Source organism: Dendronephthya gigantea, unplaced genomic scaffold (genome assembly GCF_004324835.1).
Source record: "Dendronephthya gigantea isolate DGI-Jeju-01 unplaced genomic scaffold, DenGig_1.0 000074F, whole genome shotgun sequence".
In the NCBI taxonomy this organism is placed as follows: domain Eukaryota; kingdom Metazoa; phylum Cnidaria; class Anthozoa; order Malacalcyonacea; family Nephtheidae; genus Dendronephthya; species Dendronephthya gigantea.
The window spans coordinates 380472-400161 of record NW_021163084.1 but is presented as its reverse complement, the minus strand read 5'-3'; the positions used below and the strand labels follow the sequence as shown (position 1 = coordinate 400161).

The 19690-nt window shown below is 37.3% G+C and overlaps 1 protein-coding gene across 1 annotated transcript; it reads right to left on the bottom strand.

Annotated features, from left to right (window-relative positions):
- Positions 1 to 1808: 1808 nt before the first annotated feature.
- On the bottom strand, positions 1809 to 19074 carry LOC114531792 (protein phosphatase 1 regulatory subunit 12B-like). The gene is made up of 18 exons (XM_028553411.1): positions 18695 to 19074; positions 17921 to 18051; positions 16102 to 16226; positions 15353 to 15460; positions 14909 to 14960; positions 14383 to 14527; positions 13728 to 13817; positions 12993 to 13048; positions 12206 to 12723; positions 9292 to 9554; positions 5263 to 5436; positions 4544 to 4759; positions 4089 to 4244; positions 3911 to 4009; positions 3799 to 3827; positions 3339 to 3480; positions 2945 to 2995; positions 1809 to 2841 (listed from the first exon to the last, which is right to left on the bottom strand). The coding sequence occupies exons 1-18, from the start codon at positions 18956 to 18958 to the stop codon at positions 2746 to 2748; spliced, it is 2715 nt and encodes a 904-aa protein (XP_028409212.1). The 5' UTR covers positions 18959 to 19074; the 3' UTR covers positions 1809 to 2745.
- Between the last annotated feature and the right edge of the window lie 616 nt (positions 19075 to 19690).

The following is a 19690-nucleotide window of genomic DNA, read 5'->3' as shown; positions in this document are numbered from 1 at the left end:
CATTAGCTCAAGCCTTGTATATCAAAATAATGTACTGTAACTTTGAAAACTGTATCATAGATTTTGATACATATATAAAATTGTGTTTTTTAAATTCTTCATAAATTTGCTACATACAGTACTATAATTGAAAATTTTTAATAAAATTAAACTTTATTTTTATTATACTACAGAAAATTCAAAATTTCACCTCGACATTCATAATTAAGAAACTTTATGCAAATAGAATCGAACTTAGTGCTGAAACGTCAAACTTATCTTTTGATAGAATGTTAATGCATGAGACAAATGAGCCATAGGTTGCCATAGGTTCATAAATTAATCTCTTTAATGAATTTCGTTGGTTCACGTCGATTCAAACGAAATAATCTAAAACCTAGAAGTCTAGACTCTGAATTTCCCCCTAAAATTTCTATATAAAATTTCTATGTGTATCATCCTTTAAGATATTAGACTCGAGGGGGAGGATTTGACAATGAGAAAATACAAAATGTATGATAAATACATCAAATACTTACAAATGGAGATTCGAGAGATCTTCACGAATGCAACTTTTGAAATTTTGCTTTTCGAAATGCTCCAATTTCGGCGTAATATAAAACATTGTTATCCAAACACAAATTATTGTTTCAGTTTGAAAAATAGTTCACCAAGCAGTGCTTTTAATAAAAAATTTATAGAAGTTGGTGCAACGCTATGGTAATTGGGAGTTTAGTCACTGGTAGGTTCTACAGTTCTACGGTTCAGCGCATGCTTTGCGCATGCTTGGTGCTAAATATAGATGGTGAAAAGTGACCAAAACTTACCAAGAGGCCAGATGAAATCATGCTTTACAGGGGCCAGTTGTTCAAAAGGCGGTTAGCTTAACCCTGGGTTGACTCAATTTTCACATTGATTTCTTCATCAATCGCTCGTTTATGAAGTTAAAAAACAAATTTGCCATAAATATTTTGTGGATCACTAGAAGTCTTGAAACGAACAGCAGTGAAGAAGCATATAAACGAAAACAGCGGAGTAAAATTTAACCCAGGGTTAGCGTTAACTTAGCTTTGAAGTTTTGAACAGCCGGTCCCAGGGCTTTACATGCCCGGCACTTGTCCAAAATAGTTCCGCAAAGAAATTCGTCTTTATTGTTTTTTGGCCATACGACAAAAGTTACCAACTGGGGAGTTATGATTTCGAAGTCATATTTGGACCACCCTCAAATAACACCCATTCATGTACACATTGTGCTGCAAAAATAATTAATAGTTAAATTGAGAAAGTTTTTCCTGTACTGTACTGTGAAAAGCTGCTCCAAAAACAACAGGTGCCTTGTTAGTTGCCAGTGTCATTAGCGTGTCAGACTACCAATCCTGATGTCGAGTAATCAACTTATCATTTATCAACAATCGATGCTCAAAGTTAACGATATCCAAAGTCAAAATATCTTGAAATTTTATCCATGTGCGTGGATTAAAACGGCATGCCAAAAACTTTAAAGCATCACAATACTGTACAGTCCTGTACGAAGTTCCTATTGTTTATGCTTTTCCACACAAGCAAAAAGTTGCTAGTAAGAAGTGAATAGACAGTTATGTACTTAGATAAAGACGGTTAAGTTGCAAATTTGAAGAAATAAATTATGGATAATTCCTGTTTCTATCACTATTGGAGGGTTAGGAAAGGCGAATTGCATTTGCGTTTCCTGGATGTGCATGTACCATGTGGAGATGTGCCCATTTTAGGGACCGCCTGCCATGCAGGCGAGCTGAAAATTAAGCGGGATTAATGGGAACAAATGAAGAAAAAATTATACAAAAAATACCATTTATTTACACATACAAAATATTTCAAGTTGATATAATATATGCGCAGGCCATTGTACTAGTGCGCGCGCAAAATATGTCCACCGAGTAGTTCTCACAAAATGTCATGCTTCACTACAATATGAATACCGTCCCTTTCACAAACACGGCTTCGCAATGCACAATTCTTACATTTCCAAGCATCTCGTTGGAAATGAAGAAATAAGAGTAAAGCGAGTCAGCCGTAGTTAGTTGGTGTGCAAGTATGCAACCCGGCTAATCCCTGATTCTTGACGAGATGGTAATACCGCAATACCGTATTTACTCGTTTGAGCGCTTTGAAAAATAATGCAAAAGCCAATATTTGCTGAAATTTGCAGTGCAATTGAGACCTAACCCTAACCCGCAAAAAAGTACATTGTCATGGGGTAGATGGCTGGAAAAATGGCCAACAATTTTATTGTTTTTCTTTGTACATACATCTCAACATAACCTCAATGGATCTTAGCAAGAAATTGAGCTGCAAATTGCTTCAAATATTAGCCTTTGTGTCATATAATTCTAATTTATCTAAATTCTTCCTAAATACACCTCCTAAATTTCGAGAGACTCCATGACTGAGATTTGAAAAAAATCGAGTTTGAACATAATCCAAGTGTACATTGAGGTGTCCTTATATAGGGTGGTTTGAAAATGCGATAAGTGCAATTAAATTTTGCTCTAAATTACGGCGCTTAAAAGATTAAATACAGTACTTCCATACAGGGCGTCTAATTAGCGTCTAATTAACATTTCGTGCGCAAATTTCCAACAAGGGCCAATGATAAGAAATTTTCTAAAGTTCCTGCCTTTAGTCGCAACCACAAGAAAAATGTCCCAAAAACAAAGTTTTAAATTTGCACACGCGCGCGCGACTATCTGCGCTTGCTCGTGGCCTCGCGAGTTACTTGCGAGACACTCACGAAGGTGTTCGCGATAATTTACTAATAACTCGAATAAGTGCGCCATTTTCGTCCTTTAGTCTTTGATTATCTTCTCGTAAGTCATTTAGTTGCTGAAAAAGATGAAATAAATTATGTTATGGCATACGTTAAACTAGCTCAAGATGAAGTTGAGCTGAGATCATTTGGTAAAATGCAAAGGATCAGATGTAGCACCTTTAAATCTTCTTCCATAGACTCTACTTTTCGTTCTAGTTTATTCTTCTCCTGAAAAGAAAGAGAGAAGCAGGTTTGTGAATATTCGACCGAATTACACCGAGTAGAACAGAATTGATTAAATCTGTGTGATTGGTTGACATTGTACTGATGTTTCCAGAATGTTTCCAGAATGTTTCCAAAAGGTTAGTTAAAGTAAGTTCCCTAATGAGATCAACAACAGTTGGGCCTTTGACGATATTAAACACACAAAGAACTAATGGTAAATCAGGTTTAATCTGCTCAGGAACACCTTGAATCATCGCCAAGCCGATCAAGTGTCATATATCATCACCTATTCCACGTTTAACGTCATTATCGATCAAGTCTAGTATGAAAATATTCACATTCTTACTTGTATTGTTTTATCTAGTTCAGTCCGGGTTTCTCGTAGTTTCTCTTGTAATGTATTAACATCTGTTGGCATCTTACTATCTACGGCCCGCGTTGTGTTTTTATGTCTATCTGATGTTGACGAAGTCGTCGACGATGCCGTCCTGAAAAAAACGTTTCGACGTTCGATGAGCTCTCATGACTGGTTTTAAAGGGGAAGTATCACAGCACTTATTCAATTAAACTCAACGTATTATAGTGGAATTTCTCAACATACAGTAAACCACTCACACATTTTACTCATTGAACTTATTCATTAATACAGTGAAATATAGTGAAAGTATCCAGGGATGCAATTCCTCGTCACTTTTTCGAAGTAAAACTTGAAGATACAATTTGGATAAGTAGAAGCACCCTGACACTGCCCGTTAAGCTTATAATATACAATAATCGTAAAGTGCTGAAGAAAGAAAAGATAATACCTTCCAGCTCGTATCCTATCGGCAAGACTCTGCAGATAAAAATCATATATTAGTATTTTTAGGTGACTGAGGTTTTTGCAATTTTACAGAAGCTTATCAAGTGATATCTTACCCTCGTCTCTTCCTTAGGTTTCTCTTTTTCTTCAATATCTTCATTCATCATTGTATTCTTCTTGGCTTCTTGAAGTTCATCTGGCTCTTCCTCGTCACTCTGTTTCAAAACATGGCCAACTTATTATTCCTCATGATCTCGGATGTACCCCAGGACAACAACCCTAGTAACAACATACCTCAGAAGGCATGAACGCCACACCAGTAGACCTTCTCTTTTCTCTTGGTCTACGATTCTTCCTAGCACGGGCAGCCGTTGAAGCTGATTTATCCACCGATTCCTTCTCGGTCTCCTTTTCCTTTGCTTTTTCCTTCTCGCTTTGCTTCTCATTTTCCTTGAAACAACAAAATATTCGGAGAATTAAACAGTGCGTCGTGTGCATTGGTGATTTTTTCTCGGAAATGCGTACAAGAAAACGTTTTTAAATTAATGCCTTCCTTTAACTTGTCGTACATCATCAATGGTGTTCATACAACAAAGTTTAGGACGTTGAAAACATGAGTTGTCATTTAGTCGACCGCATCCACAGACTCCCCCTGGCTACGTCCCTCATTTATAAATAAAGAGATGTTTAAAGATTGAAAGAGGGGTGACCCCAACCCCCAACCCTATCCATAAAACACAACACACTACCTTGTCCGCTTCACGCTGCCTCTCTTTCTCTCTTTCACTTATTCGACTTGATACATTGTCTGAACTCGTCGACCGAAGATAGCTCGATGTCCGAGTTTCACGTGTCGTGTCACGAGTCGTATCACGTGACGTACTATTTGTGTCGGCTTCATCGCGTGCTCGGCGCCGACTTGCATAGGAGGACGTTGTTGTTGTTGAGGTAGTGTCGTTTTTCTCCTAGAAATTGATGAAAAGATCATTTTGTTTAGGTTACTTTCCACCACAGCAGAAATTCACATTTGCCGTGTTTAGAGATAGGACAAAGTAGCCGGAGGAGAATGGCAACTCCGCAAAAGAAGATAACATATAATAAACTGATTAATTTGGCAGCAGTCGTATCATCACCATGGAGCACTGCCATTCAGAAATATTCACTTAAAATATTGTACCACCATCACCAACATTATTACAGAACTATCACAAACGTTATTATGAACACTAATATGACCAATAAATCATCTCCTTTCCTGTTACATCACAATTACCAAAATGATTAACATTACCAACATTACTAAAAAACATCACAAATAATCCACCAACATTGTTACACCACAATTATTTTTACAACACTATCACCAACATTATTACATTATAGACAATCAACTATGTAACCCTAGTAACTTAATTCATTGTATATCATCTCAACCAATAACTCTCCGAATTACAGTAGAAAATTATACCTTGTCCCGGTCGGATAAAAACGTAGAGCGGTTATTTCGCCGAGCGAGGTACGAGTCCACATCGTTATGTTTCGGTTTATCATCGTCGAAGTTTCGAGATGATGGGCGATTACGAGGTTGATACGATGAGAGTTTGGTATCCCGAAGTTGGGAACGGTAACTTGGTCGTGTTTCCTGAAAAGAAGGATAATGAGTGAATTGTGGGGTGAAGGAGGGGCAATGTTACATGGACAATAAATGTCCACTTGTGCATTCGAGGATGATTTTATACAATTCTAATAGTGAGAAAATGTTGTACATTTGATAACCAAATCTATTCTCAGATTTCTTCGTGAGAACGTATACATGACTTATGATTAACTTTGCCCGCCCTAAGTTGGTTAACCTTAAGATGACCTATTTTAATCTAAGCTGAATTGATTTAACCCTAGTTAATCTAACGTTAGCTTATACTTTTGGCAACAATTGCCTCGCAATTCAACGACATCTTGTTCCTGAACATCAGCGAAGCTTAAGGTTTTAAAGATTGAATTTTGAACTCATTCGCGAGGTGAGCGCAGTAGAGCCTGTAGAGAGAGGCCATCACGTATGGGACACACCTTAGTCTATATTTCCTGATTTCCATTGTTCTGTCAACAGGCATTTGAAATATTTAAAAGAAAACCGCCAAGCCTACATTTCACAATTTGGCATCGTATCAACGGAATCGCGTGGCGATGTACAAATGTCAAGAAAATTGCCTTCAAAGGATGAAAATGCGACAATCATAACACGCATTTCAGGAAACAAAACTAATTTAATATACTAAATTGCATCCGTACACCGCGAGGCTAATATATATGGTGTCGCTATTAAAAGAATTATCTTCGCGTTCTTAGTAGTCACAGTGTCGTTATATTGCCCTATCCTTAGTTTGCTTTCAAGTGATACCGAATAAGCGGTTTCACAAAATTCGTGCAATCGATGTAGAATCTTAGAAATTGCCACTACAGTTTTACTAAAGCAGACAATTCCTTTCCCATCACGGTTTTACTAAAACAGATGATTCTGTTGTTAGTTTTAGAATATTTAAACAACTTCTGGAACTAATAAGTTAGATTCATCTCTCGATTCTGCTCATTTCCCTTCACGAAGAAAATACATCTACGTATGGTAAAAAGAATAAGTATTTCTTTCCCAATATCTGGTGAATTGAGCACCATCTGGTGTCTGGTGAAACCCGACTATAGTGTACACAATCGTATTAGATACATTCTCATGCGATCACACAAAATAGACAAATGGATCTAAACACGTACAAACGGCTGTTACTGAAATCGCATGTTGAACGTTATCTCCAAACCCACACGACTCACAAAGCTAATGTATTAACAATATTCTTCTAACTTGAAACTTCTGTTTGCAGTTAAACTAAGGAACTACAGCCAAACACATAACAGAAGTACTGTTGTGGATAATATACACCGATGTAACCCTGCGAACTCGCACAGTCAGACGTTTAGCCCCACAAAAATCTTTAGATTTCCCAATATTGCCAACTTACCATAGAGCAATGCGTCAAATCAAAACAGACTTGTAGAAATGGGCCGGAATATCCAACCGGTCGCGATGTATTATACAAACTGCATCAGATCGACAACATGGACAAACGCGAAGCTCAATAGCAAAGATCGAATTCCAAACAGCGATAATCCTATTTTAGAATTACTGGCGCAAAAGTTAATTAACATCGCTCAGGAGAACACGAGGTGTGATGGCGCGAATACAAAAGAAATGAGTACTTTTTAGCGAACGAATTTTCTGGACGAAAGTAGTTCGAAGGACTGTCCCAGTGTGATTTCAGGAGGACGCCAAAGGACACAGGAAGACCTGGGGTGTTTACTACAGTTAAACTGAAGAGGGCATCGTTTCCTTTAAGGGTCATTTCACACAGTCGACGTTGTCTTATCATATATTTGTTTATACCACACTAACCAAACTTTCATATGTCTGTACTTACATAAGCCTAATTTGGCTGTTGACATTTCAACATCTCTGTTTATCGAAAGAATGGTAGCATATGTTGCCTTCAGCAACGGGACTATCGTTTAATTTTGGCGTCTAAACCGTATTTTTTAGCAACGGCGCCCGAATTTTCGTCGCCTAAACGCAAAACTAGGCAGGTTAACTACGCAAAACGCGGCAGGACAAAAAATTCAAACAGCCGTGCGCAAAATCATGCAATGTCGTGAAAACGGAGATCCTGATTCCTGAAGAGGCCTGATATTGAAAAGACAAATTTGGTTTCTTGGAGTTAGATTCGGGTAGATCTTACAATGATAGGCCATGTTTTAACCAGAGATATGACGGTGTGAACCGTATGTTGTATAAATATTTAAACCTAATATATCACTCTTAGAGTTGCGACAGAAACAAAAAAATTCTGCTAAGTAATTTATACGCTGGATATTTTTGAAGCGGCATAGTTTCTCTAAAATGACCGGCTTTTTCGCTGAAAAAAAATGTAACCCTGATATGGCTGCCGGGGAAAAAAATATAATGTAGTTTAAATATAGGTAATAATATAGAGAACTACGAGATCGGTTTTGTTTTCCGGCAGACTAAACGACAAGCGTGCTAATCCGTACGTCGGTTGATCGATGATTCGTGAAAACCGATCTTGGAAGCATATGCAAATGTATATACGCTTGTAATGCGATACGAACTTTATGGAGAACAAAAATTCTTGCAAATACTTTTGGTAAGAGATGGGACTGATTAGAGAGTGTAGCTCTAGCATAAACAATTGTGTATGCCTTTGATTAAGGTGAATCGTAAATTCGTGAATCTTAAATTCTTGGAATAAGGAAGTTATGGTGAATCCGACTTCAAATAAACTACAAAGTTTCAGGCTTCAGCTCAATGTTCTCGAATACTTCATTAAATTACTTTATACAGCTTTAATCTTTTAAAGAGACACCCGGTCGAATATTTCGATCAAAGAATATGAGAGTGTATTGACAGTATAACTCAGCGCGAATTTGTTTTTCGAAAAGGTTCCCACGTTCAAAACAATTTCGTCATAGATAGGATGTTAATTCGCCTTTCTTCATTAGAGCCGAATTATGACTGCGTTGTGTAAATAAACGCTTTTTCATACAATTCCTCGCAATACCAATATGACTATATTTGGGCACCGGTCATCCACACTGCACACAATTCCTTAGAAATTTCGGCTTTCTACAATTACACGACGAAAACAGATCGTATCACAGCCCTCAGTACTTCCAAATATGTCAAAAAAACCAAAACACACGGTACCCATTACGCGACTAATGACTATACCTTCGAATTTGGTTTAACTTGTCCGCCTGATTCGAAGACATTTCGCTGCCAAAGGCCAGACATTTTATGGAAACGTATCGAATTAATCCAAGAGACTAACCCCAAGACTAACCCATCTCGCTATTTTGGCAAGCACGGAGTAAAATTGCTGAGAAAATGGAGAAATGTCACACAGTTCCGCATCCTCTGCATAGCAGGAGCCGATGCTATCCCCTGCAGTTTAATTGTATTGTGCATTAAATAAATCAATAATCTATATGCATCGTTAAGTTGGCATGACAATATGAAGTGGGCCCTTTTATATTCACAAGTGCATAAGCTTTATAAACGCTTTCGGTTTATAAACACACATGGTGCATTTCCATATAATTGTTTTCGAGGTATTAAAGGCCCAGACAAGCGCTCATTTATAGTATGAATATTGGACTTGTGTATCAAGCCGGCATTCACACAATTGGGTAAAAAAGAGAGCGGTGCTTTTTGAAATCAATATAACGATGCTTACATAAGCAGCTGGATTTTTTTTAACAAAATAAAGGGTGAAGCGAAATATCACATACACGAAAACAGCACTGCCTTTATAGGAAGAAATTGTGTGCAAATGGAATAGTTAACATATAATTATCGTGCTGTGATAAATGCATGTTGAACACTACCACATGTTTGCACCCATACAATGAAACGCACGACAAATAACATTCCTACCTCCTCTTTCCTAGCATTGTCCTCATTCGTCTTGCTTTCCACCCTATCTTTCACCTCCTCTGATCCCTTACTGTCCCTGCTTTCCCTGCTATCACGCGTTTCGTCGTTATTCAAGCGTGATAGATAACTACTACTTGCTGGTCGGGTACGCTCGAACACCCTTCGGCGACTTTCGACTTCCTTCGTTGCGGTGTCGGTATCATCGCTGCGAGACGGGGTCAGTCTTCCACGGCTTAGTCCATATCTATCGCTAGCCCTCGTACCTGTTAAACAGAGGAGATTCAGAATGATTATCTTTGTACGAAGGCTGGATGGCGTTATCAACCGGAGAGTGATTTTTCAATCAATGCAAAAAGCCTGAATACAGTTGAATACAGTTGAACCAATATCCGGTGGATAGCGCTATCAGACCTTTGTATAACTGGTCCCAGAATGTAATCAAACTGCTTGTTCAGGGGCCGGTTGTATGAAAGCCGGATAGCGCTATCCACCGGATAGTGTTTTTTTCAATTGCTTCAAAATCCCTCGTTATTTGCTACAACTTTGATCAAATCTTGGTATTCCTAAATCGAAGAACCTCTTTAGTAATTGTTGCTTTTAAGCTGAAATTTTATCGCTTTTCGAGCATTTTTAGAACGGTTGAAAAAATCACTATCCGGTGGATAGCGCTATCCGGCTTTGATACAACCGGCCCCAGGAGCCGGTTGTATGAAGCCCGTTTAGCCTAAACGGTGGTTAAGTTCAAAATAGAAAGCAAGTCTATCGTTTTATTCAACAAGCGAACTAAATGTTTTTAACCTTAATACAAAGATACTGTTTACAACTACATATTCAGTGCATAATATTCAAGTTGACTCATTCAAGAGAGATGTAAGAGTGTTATTTAATTTTGACTTATCCACCGTTTAAGCTAAACGGGCTTGATACAACCCGGCCCAGGGGCCGGTTGTTCGAAAGGCGTTTAGCTTAAACGGTGGATAAGTTAAAAATGGAAAACCAAATTATCTATTCATTGAACAACTGAGTTGAAATGTTTCGATGTAAATAGTTTAATTGTCATTGGAAGCACATATTAAATGCATAAAATGTGGTTTCAGTCATTCACAAGATGTATAAGAATAGTTTTAAACTTTAGCTTATCCGCCGTTTAAGCTAAACACCTTTCGAACAACCGGCCCCAGAACTTTAAGATATGTTGCCAATTGCCTAGTATCGAAACTCCCCAAAGTTTTTGTTAAAAATTGGTTGCTTGTGCTACTGGTACAGAACCTAAACAACCCTGCGACAAGCATCTTAGGATCACGGCTAATGACAACAACGAAATTTTCATATGCGTGGCAAAATGGAAAAAATCAAGCATTTAAACACTACATTAGAAAAATGACCACAATGTTCATATGATCATGACGATAAACAGATTGCCTTACAAAAGGAGTTTCCACCGCTGAAGAAATGCCTACTGCAAGAAATTTTAATCTCGAAAAGTACGAAATATACAATAAAATACGAAGATTTAGCTATAGGAAGTTATATATAGGCTTGCCTTATTTATGATAATGAATAATAGCACTTCATTACCCTCTACTAATCTTTATGGTTCAAACTTAAACTGTTTCTAATTTTGTTCCTAAGACCCTTTTTATTGTCGTTTTATTGAATTAGAGGAATATTTGTTGCGACGTTTTCTTGCATTACTGATTAATAGCTATTCTGTAAAATAATTTATATCCCCGTCAAAGTTAGCTGTAAATCATTCATCTTTTAGTAATTTTATCGATCGCTACTCGGGCAAGACAGGATTGCCTCCGGTGCTGACGGCTAGTGGCAATCTATGTAAATACCATTATTCTAGCAAGCATTGGAATTCTATTCATAATAAATGATCAGGTTGAATAAGTTGAAACAACCGTATGCTTTGAACCCTATTAAGGTGGACAATTGTGACAAGTAGTGACAATAGTGTCCAGTCTCCTATGGCTTATTAATATATATATGGGGTATGACATTTACTTCAAATTCATGTCATTAGAACATGACAATAATGATAAGACAATGGAACATTACTAGCGAGTAGTGTTATGTCAAGCTTGTTACGACAAGTGTCCGCCTAAGAAGTTAATTAATTGGTTCGTCAATTTTAAGAGTTGCCTATTTAGTCGCAACAGTTTGCTGATTCAAGTTGGGCCTAAGATGTCAAAGAGGAATCCATTTTCTAGCGACTTACTACCTTGTGAAATATATTTTACCTTACTTCCAAACGTATAAGTATATACAACGCTTATGTCTCATTACTAAGAATTGTGCCAAAGCTTACACTAGTTTAATGTAAGATAATAAGTATTAGTAACCATTAGTATGGTTAAATAAAGCGACGTGGTTTATAATCTGCTGTTAGTTCTGAACCCTTTCTTGTCGTCAGATCAGCTGGAATAAATACAAGGTTGAAATGATACAAAGGACATGGAACTCGTGCAGAAGCGAATGTTTAGTTCTTTCATCCGGATTTTTAGTGCACTGATAGAAAGCGGCACGTCAAGGAATTGTTTTTTTTTTCTGAACACATTCTCAAACAGGATTGTTGCATGGTCGTGCGAGCATCATTGCTTATGGAGTAGCCTGTTTTACTCACTATGAGATGACAGAGGGTACTCCGAGACAAGTACTCACGGAGCAATTTAAGTCAAACAATCATGATTTATTATTATACATGTCTTAATTACGCCCTTAGTTTTTTTTAGTTGGTGGGAAAAACAAATCATTGTTTATATTTTTAGTCATGTTGCTCAGACGAAATTAGAAGTCATAAGCACATCTTTAGTGCTTTGATTCGGAATTTGGTGCACTGATGGAATACAACACAGCTCACGATCTTGAGTTTGTTCTGAAGAAAACAAAATAAAACATAAACAGATACCTGTCTCTTCCTTTTTATCAGTTGAGTTCTGCCTAGTAGAAGGATATATCCTGGAGGTACTATTCAAGGGACGTGACGTCACGGAATTAGTAGTTGTTGCTGTGGTAACAGCATTCTTATTATCAAATCTTGAGAAGGCGGGATTTCGACCCCGGAGATTGTTCGTTACAGGCGTTTGGTTCTTAACCGAATTTGTTACCCTATTGTTCTTTACTGCCTCTTCCGACTCCGAGTCGGATTCCGAACCACGTTTCGTAGCGAGCTTTTCCGACACCGTCCGACGTTGTTTTTCTTTCTCATCCGATTCTTCGCCCGTGCTTTCTTCGGATGACTCGGATTCCTCCGAGTCCGATTCGACACTGCTCGACGAATTCTTGTCGTCTGGAGTCTCTTGTTTTGATTCTTTTATTAAAGGTTCTTTAGGGCCTTGTGCACCTATTCGTTCTGCCATGGCTTTGCGCTCTTGTGTGACGTCCGTCTTTGATAATCCTGTGTCTTTGATTCGTGTTATTGACCGCCTACGGAAGATAGAATAAACGACACCATTTTAATGTTACCCTCACCACATGAACTCTTTTAGATTGCTCTACCAGTTTAAAACTAGTGGTTCACATTGAAATCGTCCTTAACTGATCCATGTTACCACAGAAACTTACTCATAGTCAACTGAACCAAACATAGCATGTTGATTGTGGATTCCGGCTTATCCGATAGTAAACTCTAGTAGTAGCACCCTCACAACATGGTATTGTGTATAATTTAAAACAAGAAATTCTTTTTAACGTACCTTCTCGTCAATGTTGGATGACCAGTTGATATGGTGTTCATGGGAGTTATAGATGCCTAAATAACATATGGTTAATTCACACCTTACATTATCCCGAGGGGAGTCAGAGGACTTGTTCGGGTAGAATCGCTATACTGTAAAATAACTTATTAAATCATCAAAGCAAACTTCTAAAAAATTTTTATAACTTTCTAACACACGTAGGAAGTACATGTTCAAAAATAAAAAAGATAAGACTGCATGATAATAGCCTGCGTTTTGACATGTTTCACACGCACGCATAGAATTGCAACCATGTTCAATTGAAATTGCGAAACTTTTGATTTCATGGAAGATCCCATTGGGAACATATATATATACACGATGCAGTTACTGAGTACATTTGCTACGAAAGCCGTAGAAAGGTTGGAATAATCATGTTGGTTTTGGAATAATCATGCCGTGTTTCTGTATCAATACGCCAATGCGTGTTTTTCACGCGTTTAGAACAACATACAAACTATGAGAGATGGGACACTAACTGACTGTTTAAGATGGGAAGGGAGGGGAGATTGGGCAGCTAATTGAGCGGTATTTTGATTTCAATCTCGTCTTTATGACCCACGCATATCATTACCGAACTAACTTGACAATTGACTAACTGAAAATTGTCGAAATAACTTCCCCAACACACGTTTTTTTGCGCCTAATCGAAGTGTGAAAAGACATTTCCAAGATTCTTTTAGAAATACATACATTTATTTTCGGTTTCTCCATTTGCTTTTTCTTCAATTCTTCTAAGTATTTTTCTATGTCAGGTTCGGCTAAGTCAATTGGAGTCAACCCCTGTGAAAAGAACAAGTGACCATGAGCTCTTAAAAGAGTACGAAGTGAAAAATATTATTCCGCAAAGCCAAAGCTCACTCAGAGGCCGATGTTTCAAATTCCAGGGAATTTTCGGGTCATATGGGGATAACAAAGAGCTCAAAGTGAAAGGGCAATTCAGGCTACATTCACACGGGACCGGACGAATTTGGAACTGTGCTGGAATTCGTCAGGTTTGCTCATGCGAACAGGAAGAGCCTTGCATTCGTGAACACACCTGGGCATGACAAATTCGATCATGATCCCAAATTCGTCTGGTCCAGTGTGAACGTAGCCTCAGGTGGAAAAAACATCAGTGGTCAGACAACGTTATTGAAGGCAGTTTTGAGGACAGCAATTTGCTATCAAATTCCTTGAATTTCTAGTCTTTTACAACCCGAAATAACTGACAAGAACCAGCTTAAAGTTAAAGAGCTATTTTCTCCAAAATTCATAATTAATGTTTTATGCTCAAAAGTCAGCATCTAAGTTGGTGTAGCTAAATGTTTGACAAACTCATTCTCGAGGACAATAAATATTTACTAACCACATGGTTTCTAAGTGTAAAATCGGCTCCATAATCAGCCAATAGCTTGCATGCTTCTTTCTGACCCCAATGTGCTGCAGCATGAAGTGGTGTCCACTTGTCCACATCTTGAGCATTTGGATCACTTCCTGCTTGCAAGAGGAGACTAGAAATTGAAAAAAATGCCAGTTATTAATCATCCTATAAAATACCAATAGGGGCTAGTTAAGTGTTGACCTATTTCACTTCTAATAATTGATTTAAGTGCCTTAATTGATTTATGTATTACTGCATTAAAACCCACTTTTGGACAAAAAGAGTCAGAAATCCAGCTTAATCAGCAAGTCGTCAAAAAGTTTCAACAACTAGCTTTACAACAAGCTATGTTCGAATAGCATCTGCTATACCACACATGCTTTGAACAGTGTAGCAAACTTTACCTTGTGTGCAAGATCAAGTTATTGAACAGTGAAATAAGCGAAGTAAATTTACCTTTACCAAAAGATACACAAAATGGGAAAAGTGGTATGTGGTAAACTTGACTTACTTGATGACTTTTGTATATTCTTTGGCAGCAGCAACATGTAAAGCAGTTGCACCTAAGGTGAAAAAATTTCTATAAGACTTTTGTGAGTCATTGTTGTGGTCTTGCAATTACATTCCTAGCTAGTAGCATCAAACAAATGACAAGAGCAATGGTCAGCTAGTAAGATTAGCAGGGCATATCTACATACACTGCCAGTTGATGTGTTGCTGTAAGCTAATTTTCTCATTGCTTTGTCAAAATATTACAAGTCTGAAATCATTTTAAAGCATCCAAAAGTTCACATAAACCATATCCAAAAGCAAGTTTATTAACAATGCTGGTGCCACATAAACTATTAATGCTGTCTTACATGTAAACAAGATTTGGCTATGGAATTTACATGTTTTCACTTCTTTTGCAATGGCCTACTTTCTAAACTCAGTTGTGACCAACTTTCACACTCACCAGTTTTTGGATCTTTCACTTCAGTTATCCGTCCCTTGTTGAGCCAGGACTGTGCATCTTCTTCCATAATCCTCTCCTCCTCTGCCCTCGCAGCTTCCACATCAACATCTAATGATTTAGAAATTTGCATTATGCAATAATGTTATCACACAGCAAACACACAGGCTCTTTCGCCTAATTTATTTTATGATCATGTGTTAATAAATTTTCATCAGGTATTTCATTAAAACTGAATTGGGCAATATGAACTGTTCATGAAGTTGAAGCTACAATTATTTTTGAGGATGATGGTTCATGCTTTACTAATTATACAAATGACCTATGACCACAGCCTTTGGAAATGAGAAAAGTGGTATATTAGTTCATAAGCAATGAATGCTGAAAATAAAGTTTAATGCCAAAAGTGTCTGCATTGATTGACAACAAACATTGCCATATTTCTACATCATTTGCCATCATTTACTTATTTTTACTAATAAAGCCTTTAAATACAAATTGGCCTTATTAGACAAATTACATGTGGTTCTGTGAGACCTATGTTTGTCATCTCCTGCATCGGCAAGTCTTGACCTTGTGCACTCAGTCTAGATGAACTAATATACTAATATATATAGGTCAGTGTCTATGACTAATTTGTTTTTTAAAGTAATGATTTCAGCATACATTTTATACTAGTATATTTTTCTTTCTTCAATAGGATGCACCTTACAATATGTAGGAAGTGTCTATTTGAAGAGAGAACTACTTACTAGCTTTGCGAAGTTGTTCTTGAAGGTATTCAGTCATCTCTTCATCATCATCTTCAGCTAGATCCAAAGGAAGTTCTCCTTCATTGTTGACTGCAGCAATGTCTGCACCATGCTCCACCAAAAATCTAATGTACAAAACATTCATAAAACGTATTACCACAACACAACCATAAATAATTTATAGTGAATCCATAGCAAATAAGCAGTGTTTTTACATAATGGTCATTTTGTCCTTTCATCAGCACATTAAAATCAAATGGCTGAGGGCAATACATCTTACAATCTTAGAAATCTTACAATTTCTGCACCAAAAAATGATATAAAAATATTGAAATACCAAATGACTGAAATAAGCACATTTACAAGCTTATTTTTTTGCTTCTAGGGATATGCTTAAAACACAATGATATCTGTGCTTCCAATTTCTCTGCTAATATAAAGTCCCCTAGCATCACAAAATTATGCCTGAATTGGGTCGCAAAAAAATAACATTGCTAAATGTAACAAGATTATTGTTCTTATCAATGTATAACATGCGTTATATGGCATATAGGAATATGTGTAGCAAGATATTTTTCAATAATATCTAAAACTCTAATGCTGATATGTTTATAAACATGAGCTGCATTAAACTCTCTTAATATGAACTACCTTGCATGGGGGTGGCAGATGGCAGGCTACTTTAGAAATGAACATTGACACTTCATTTGGCAATATGCCAGATGATGGACCCTACTTGAATATTCTATCATCCAACATCATTTAATTTTATTTGGCAGCAGTGGACTACCACAAGACAGTGGATCAGAGTCCTTAGCAAATAAATTAAAGAAATACACCTCTCTAGTCTGTGTATTTTTCTTCAAATTCAAAAAAACTACTATGCGGAGACATATTTCCTTAATCTGATAACTGCTACACAATAGTGCTGGGCAAAAGCTTATAGCTCTTGGTACAGCAATAACAACGCTGGTTACTAGGGCAAGGAAGCTGACATTCAACTATGTAATAATATTGTCTGACCATGGAAATGTAACTACAAGGTTAATTACAATTACAAATAAAAGCCACAATGGCACAGACTTGCAGGAATCAGTCTGTGTTTATGAATGCTTTGCAGTATTGTTAAATGCCTTCTGAAAATGAGATGTTTGTTAAATCATTAAAGTAAATGACAAACAGTCTGAATGCATTCCTATGAAGACAAATTTTGGGTTATTTCTGAGTAGGACTGTAATTATCTGCCTACATATTTAAAAGCCTACAGGAATGCTCAATATTTGAATGCATTTTAGTTTCTTGAAAAACTACAAACGACTTTTTATACTAAAGCTAGCAGATTATAGGAGATGGCTATTAGAAGAGCTGCAAAAAAATTGCAAGAAAGATTGTAACAACTTAGATGGGAATGATACAAATATATATACAGGCCAGAGATTTGATGTAAACAATATCATTAGAATCTTAAAACCGGAATAAAAACAAAACCAATATAGACAAACTTTCACCAACTCGACAGAATTCGTACAAAAACTCTCTCTATAAACACCGATTAAAACGTGTTTTGAAATCTGATATGCATATGGAATTCGCTTAATTTTACTGATTTACTATTATTAATGTTACAAATATAAGATGTACATTTCTGAATTTGAAATTAACAATTTTAAACATATGTACGTTGTTTATGACTGATTTTTGTACGCATTCAGCTATTTTTGGCCGGATTTCGAAAGGGAATTGTAGGCTAATTTATGTAAAGGATGGAGGATGGTTTTTTCGACGGATTTTGGCCTAAAATACGATGAATTCCACTTACTCGGTGACATCCAAATTTCCCGAACTCGCGGCAGCATGCAATGCGCTCCATCCCTCGTTATCTCTTACTTCTAAATTCGCTTTATGCTGTACCAAAAGCTCAACCAATTCTTCATTTTCGTCGATGCAGGCCTAAAATGGTGAATAAGTGGTAAAGACACCCAAACTATAACACACTCGTCTACCTTGGAAGTACAAAAATTCGCATAGTAATAATGTTGATATAAATTATAATTTGGGGTTCAGTCCAAAAATGTACATTTAGGTCAGTCCATATTCGTACCCTATCTCAAGAATTTCTTGTGTAAAACGCCGGTTCTGGCATATTTCTTTCGGAATCATACAAATATATCTACTAAGGGGTCTCCTGAAGAGATTTCTAAACTAGATCGAGAACACAGGAGTGATTTTTAGGCGTGAACACGATCTAGTGTACGAAATATTTTTGTAAACTACACGCAACGTTGCTGTCATATGGTGTAGAATTCGCTTATAATTTCGCACAAAATGAATTTGATTTAAACGTAGCACTGGAAGGGTTATTTGCCATATAAATATCCATTATTCAAACGAACAATTAGCCCTGTAAAGTTGGCATGAAACCATTTTCCAACAAGCAGTCTTTGGTCGCAATAGAAAATGGCAGCTCGTCGGCCATAGCAATTTATTATCGCAAACTCATGTCGTCTGTGTACGTTTCTCGCTACCACACAGCCATTTTGGCATCATACATAACCGAAATACACTCCACAGTTTAATCTCTGAGTGCTCCCACCTGATGTAAGGCTGTAACACCGTCGACATTTTGGTAGTTCACGTCCGAACCTTTCTGCAAGAGCTTTCTGACCTCATCCAAGTCGCCGGCAGAAACGGCCGATAAGAACACAGTGCCATCGTCGAATTTCAATTTATTTCGTTTCGTTGGCTTCACTACAGGTTCACGGGCTGTTTCGCTCTGCTTCCAACGCTGTAGTTGTTCTTGTCGTTTAAACAGAGCATTACTCGCCCTAGACGGTTCATTTCCACTAGAATCCGCCATTTTCCATAATGACGTGCCGAGCCGATCTGAGCTGCCCTCGTTCACGTGACTGCTACACAACGCGCGATTGGTCCCACCTCGCGGCCTAGTGAGCAAGACATGTCAACAGTAATGTTATGGCAACGATGACGTGCCCACAATTTACAAAATACCATTCAAAAAGTGTTCAAAAATCTATTACCTTTTTGGCCTAATAAAATCTTAAATGTATACTTACTAATTTTATATTGGGATTGACGAAAGGAAATGTTATTTTAATTCATTGCATTAGTTTTCTTGTGCCCCAGTGTCCTTGACGACCTCACGCTAACGTGCCCCATTGAGTTCATGGATTTGCCTTAACGTTTCTTTTAACCTTCTTATAGCGTGGATGATTTTAGCAATAACAAATCACTCCTAACCTCCAAAATTTCATTGCTAAGACACTTTTAATTAGGATGAAGAAATTTGTTGTAACCCTGACAACCCCCTATTACAGCAATATTTTACGATAACAATTAGATATCGACAATACATGCCAAAAGACGTGACCAATTGTTTCCTTTTATGGTTATATACCAACTTTCTAATACAAACCTGTGTTGTATAATAGGCGCTACACAGTGGTGCATTGGTAGGGTCAATCAATTACCCCTTTGTGTCTCTGGGGGTTCACCCCCCGTTCTCTTCCTCAAGATAGGATTGAAAGTTTACAGTTAATCCGTCAGCAAGTGTATAGTTTTATATATATAT

Coding starts and splice junctions, on each gene's coding strand:
- LOC114531792 (XM_028553411.1), bottom strand. CDS start 18,958: ATGGCGGATTCTAGTGGAAATGAACCGTCTAGGGCGAGTAATGCTCTG. Junction 14,528..14,908: donor GAATATACAAAAGTCATCAA/GTAAGTCAAGTT, acceptor TTCAATTTCTAG/TCTCCTCTTGCAAGCAGGAA. Junction 4,010..4,088: donor TGGCGTTCATGCCTTCTGAG/GTATGTTGTTAC, acceptor GTTTTGAAACAG/AGTGACGAGGAAGAGCCAGA.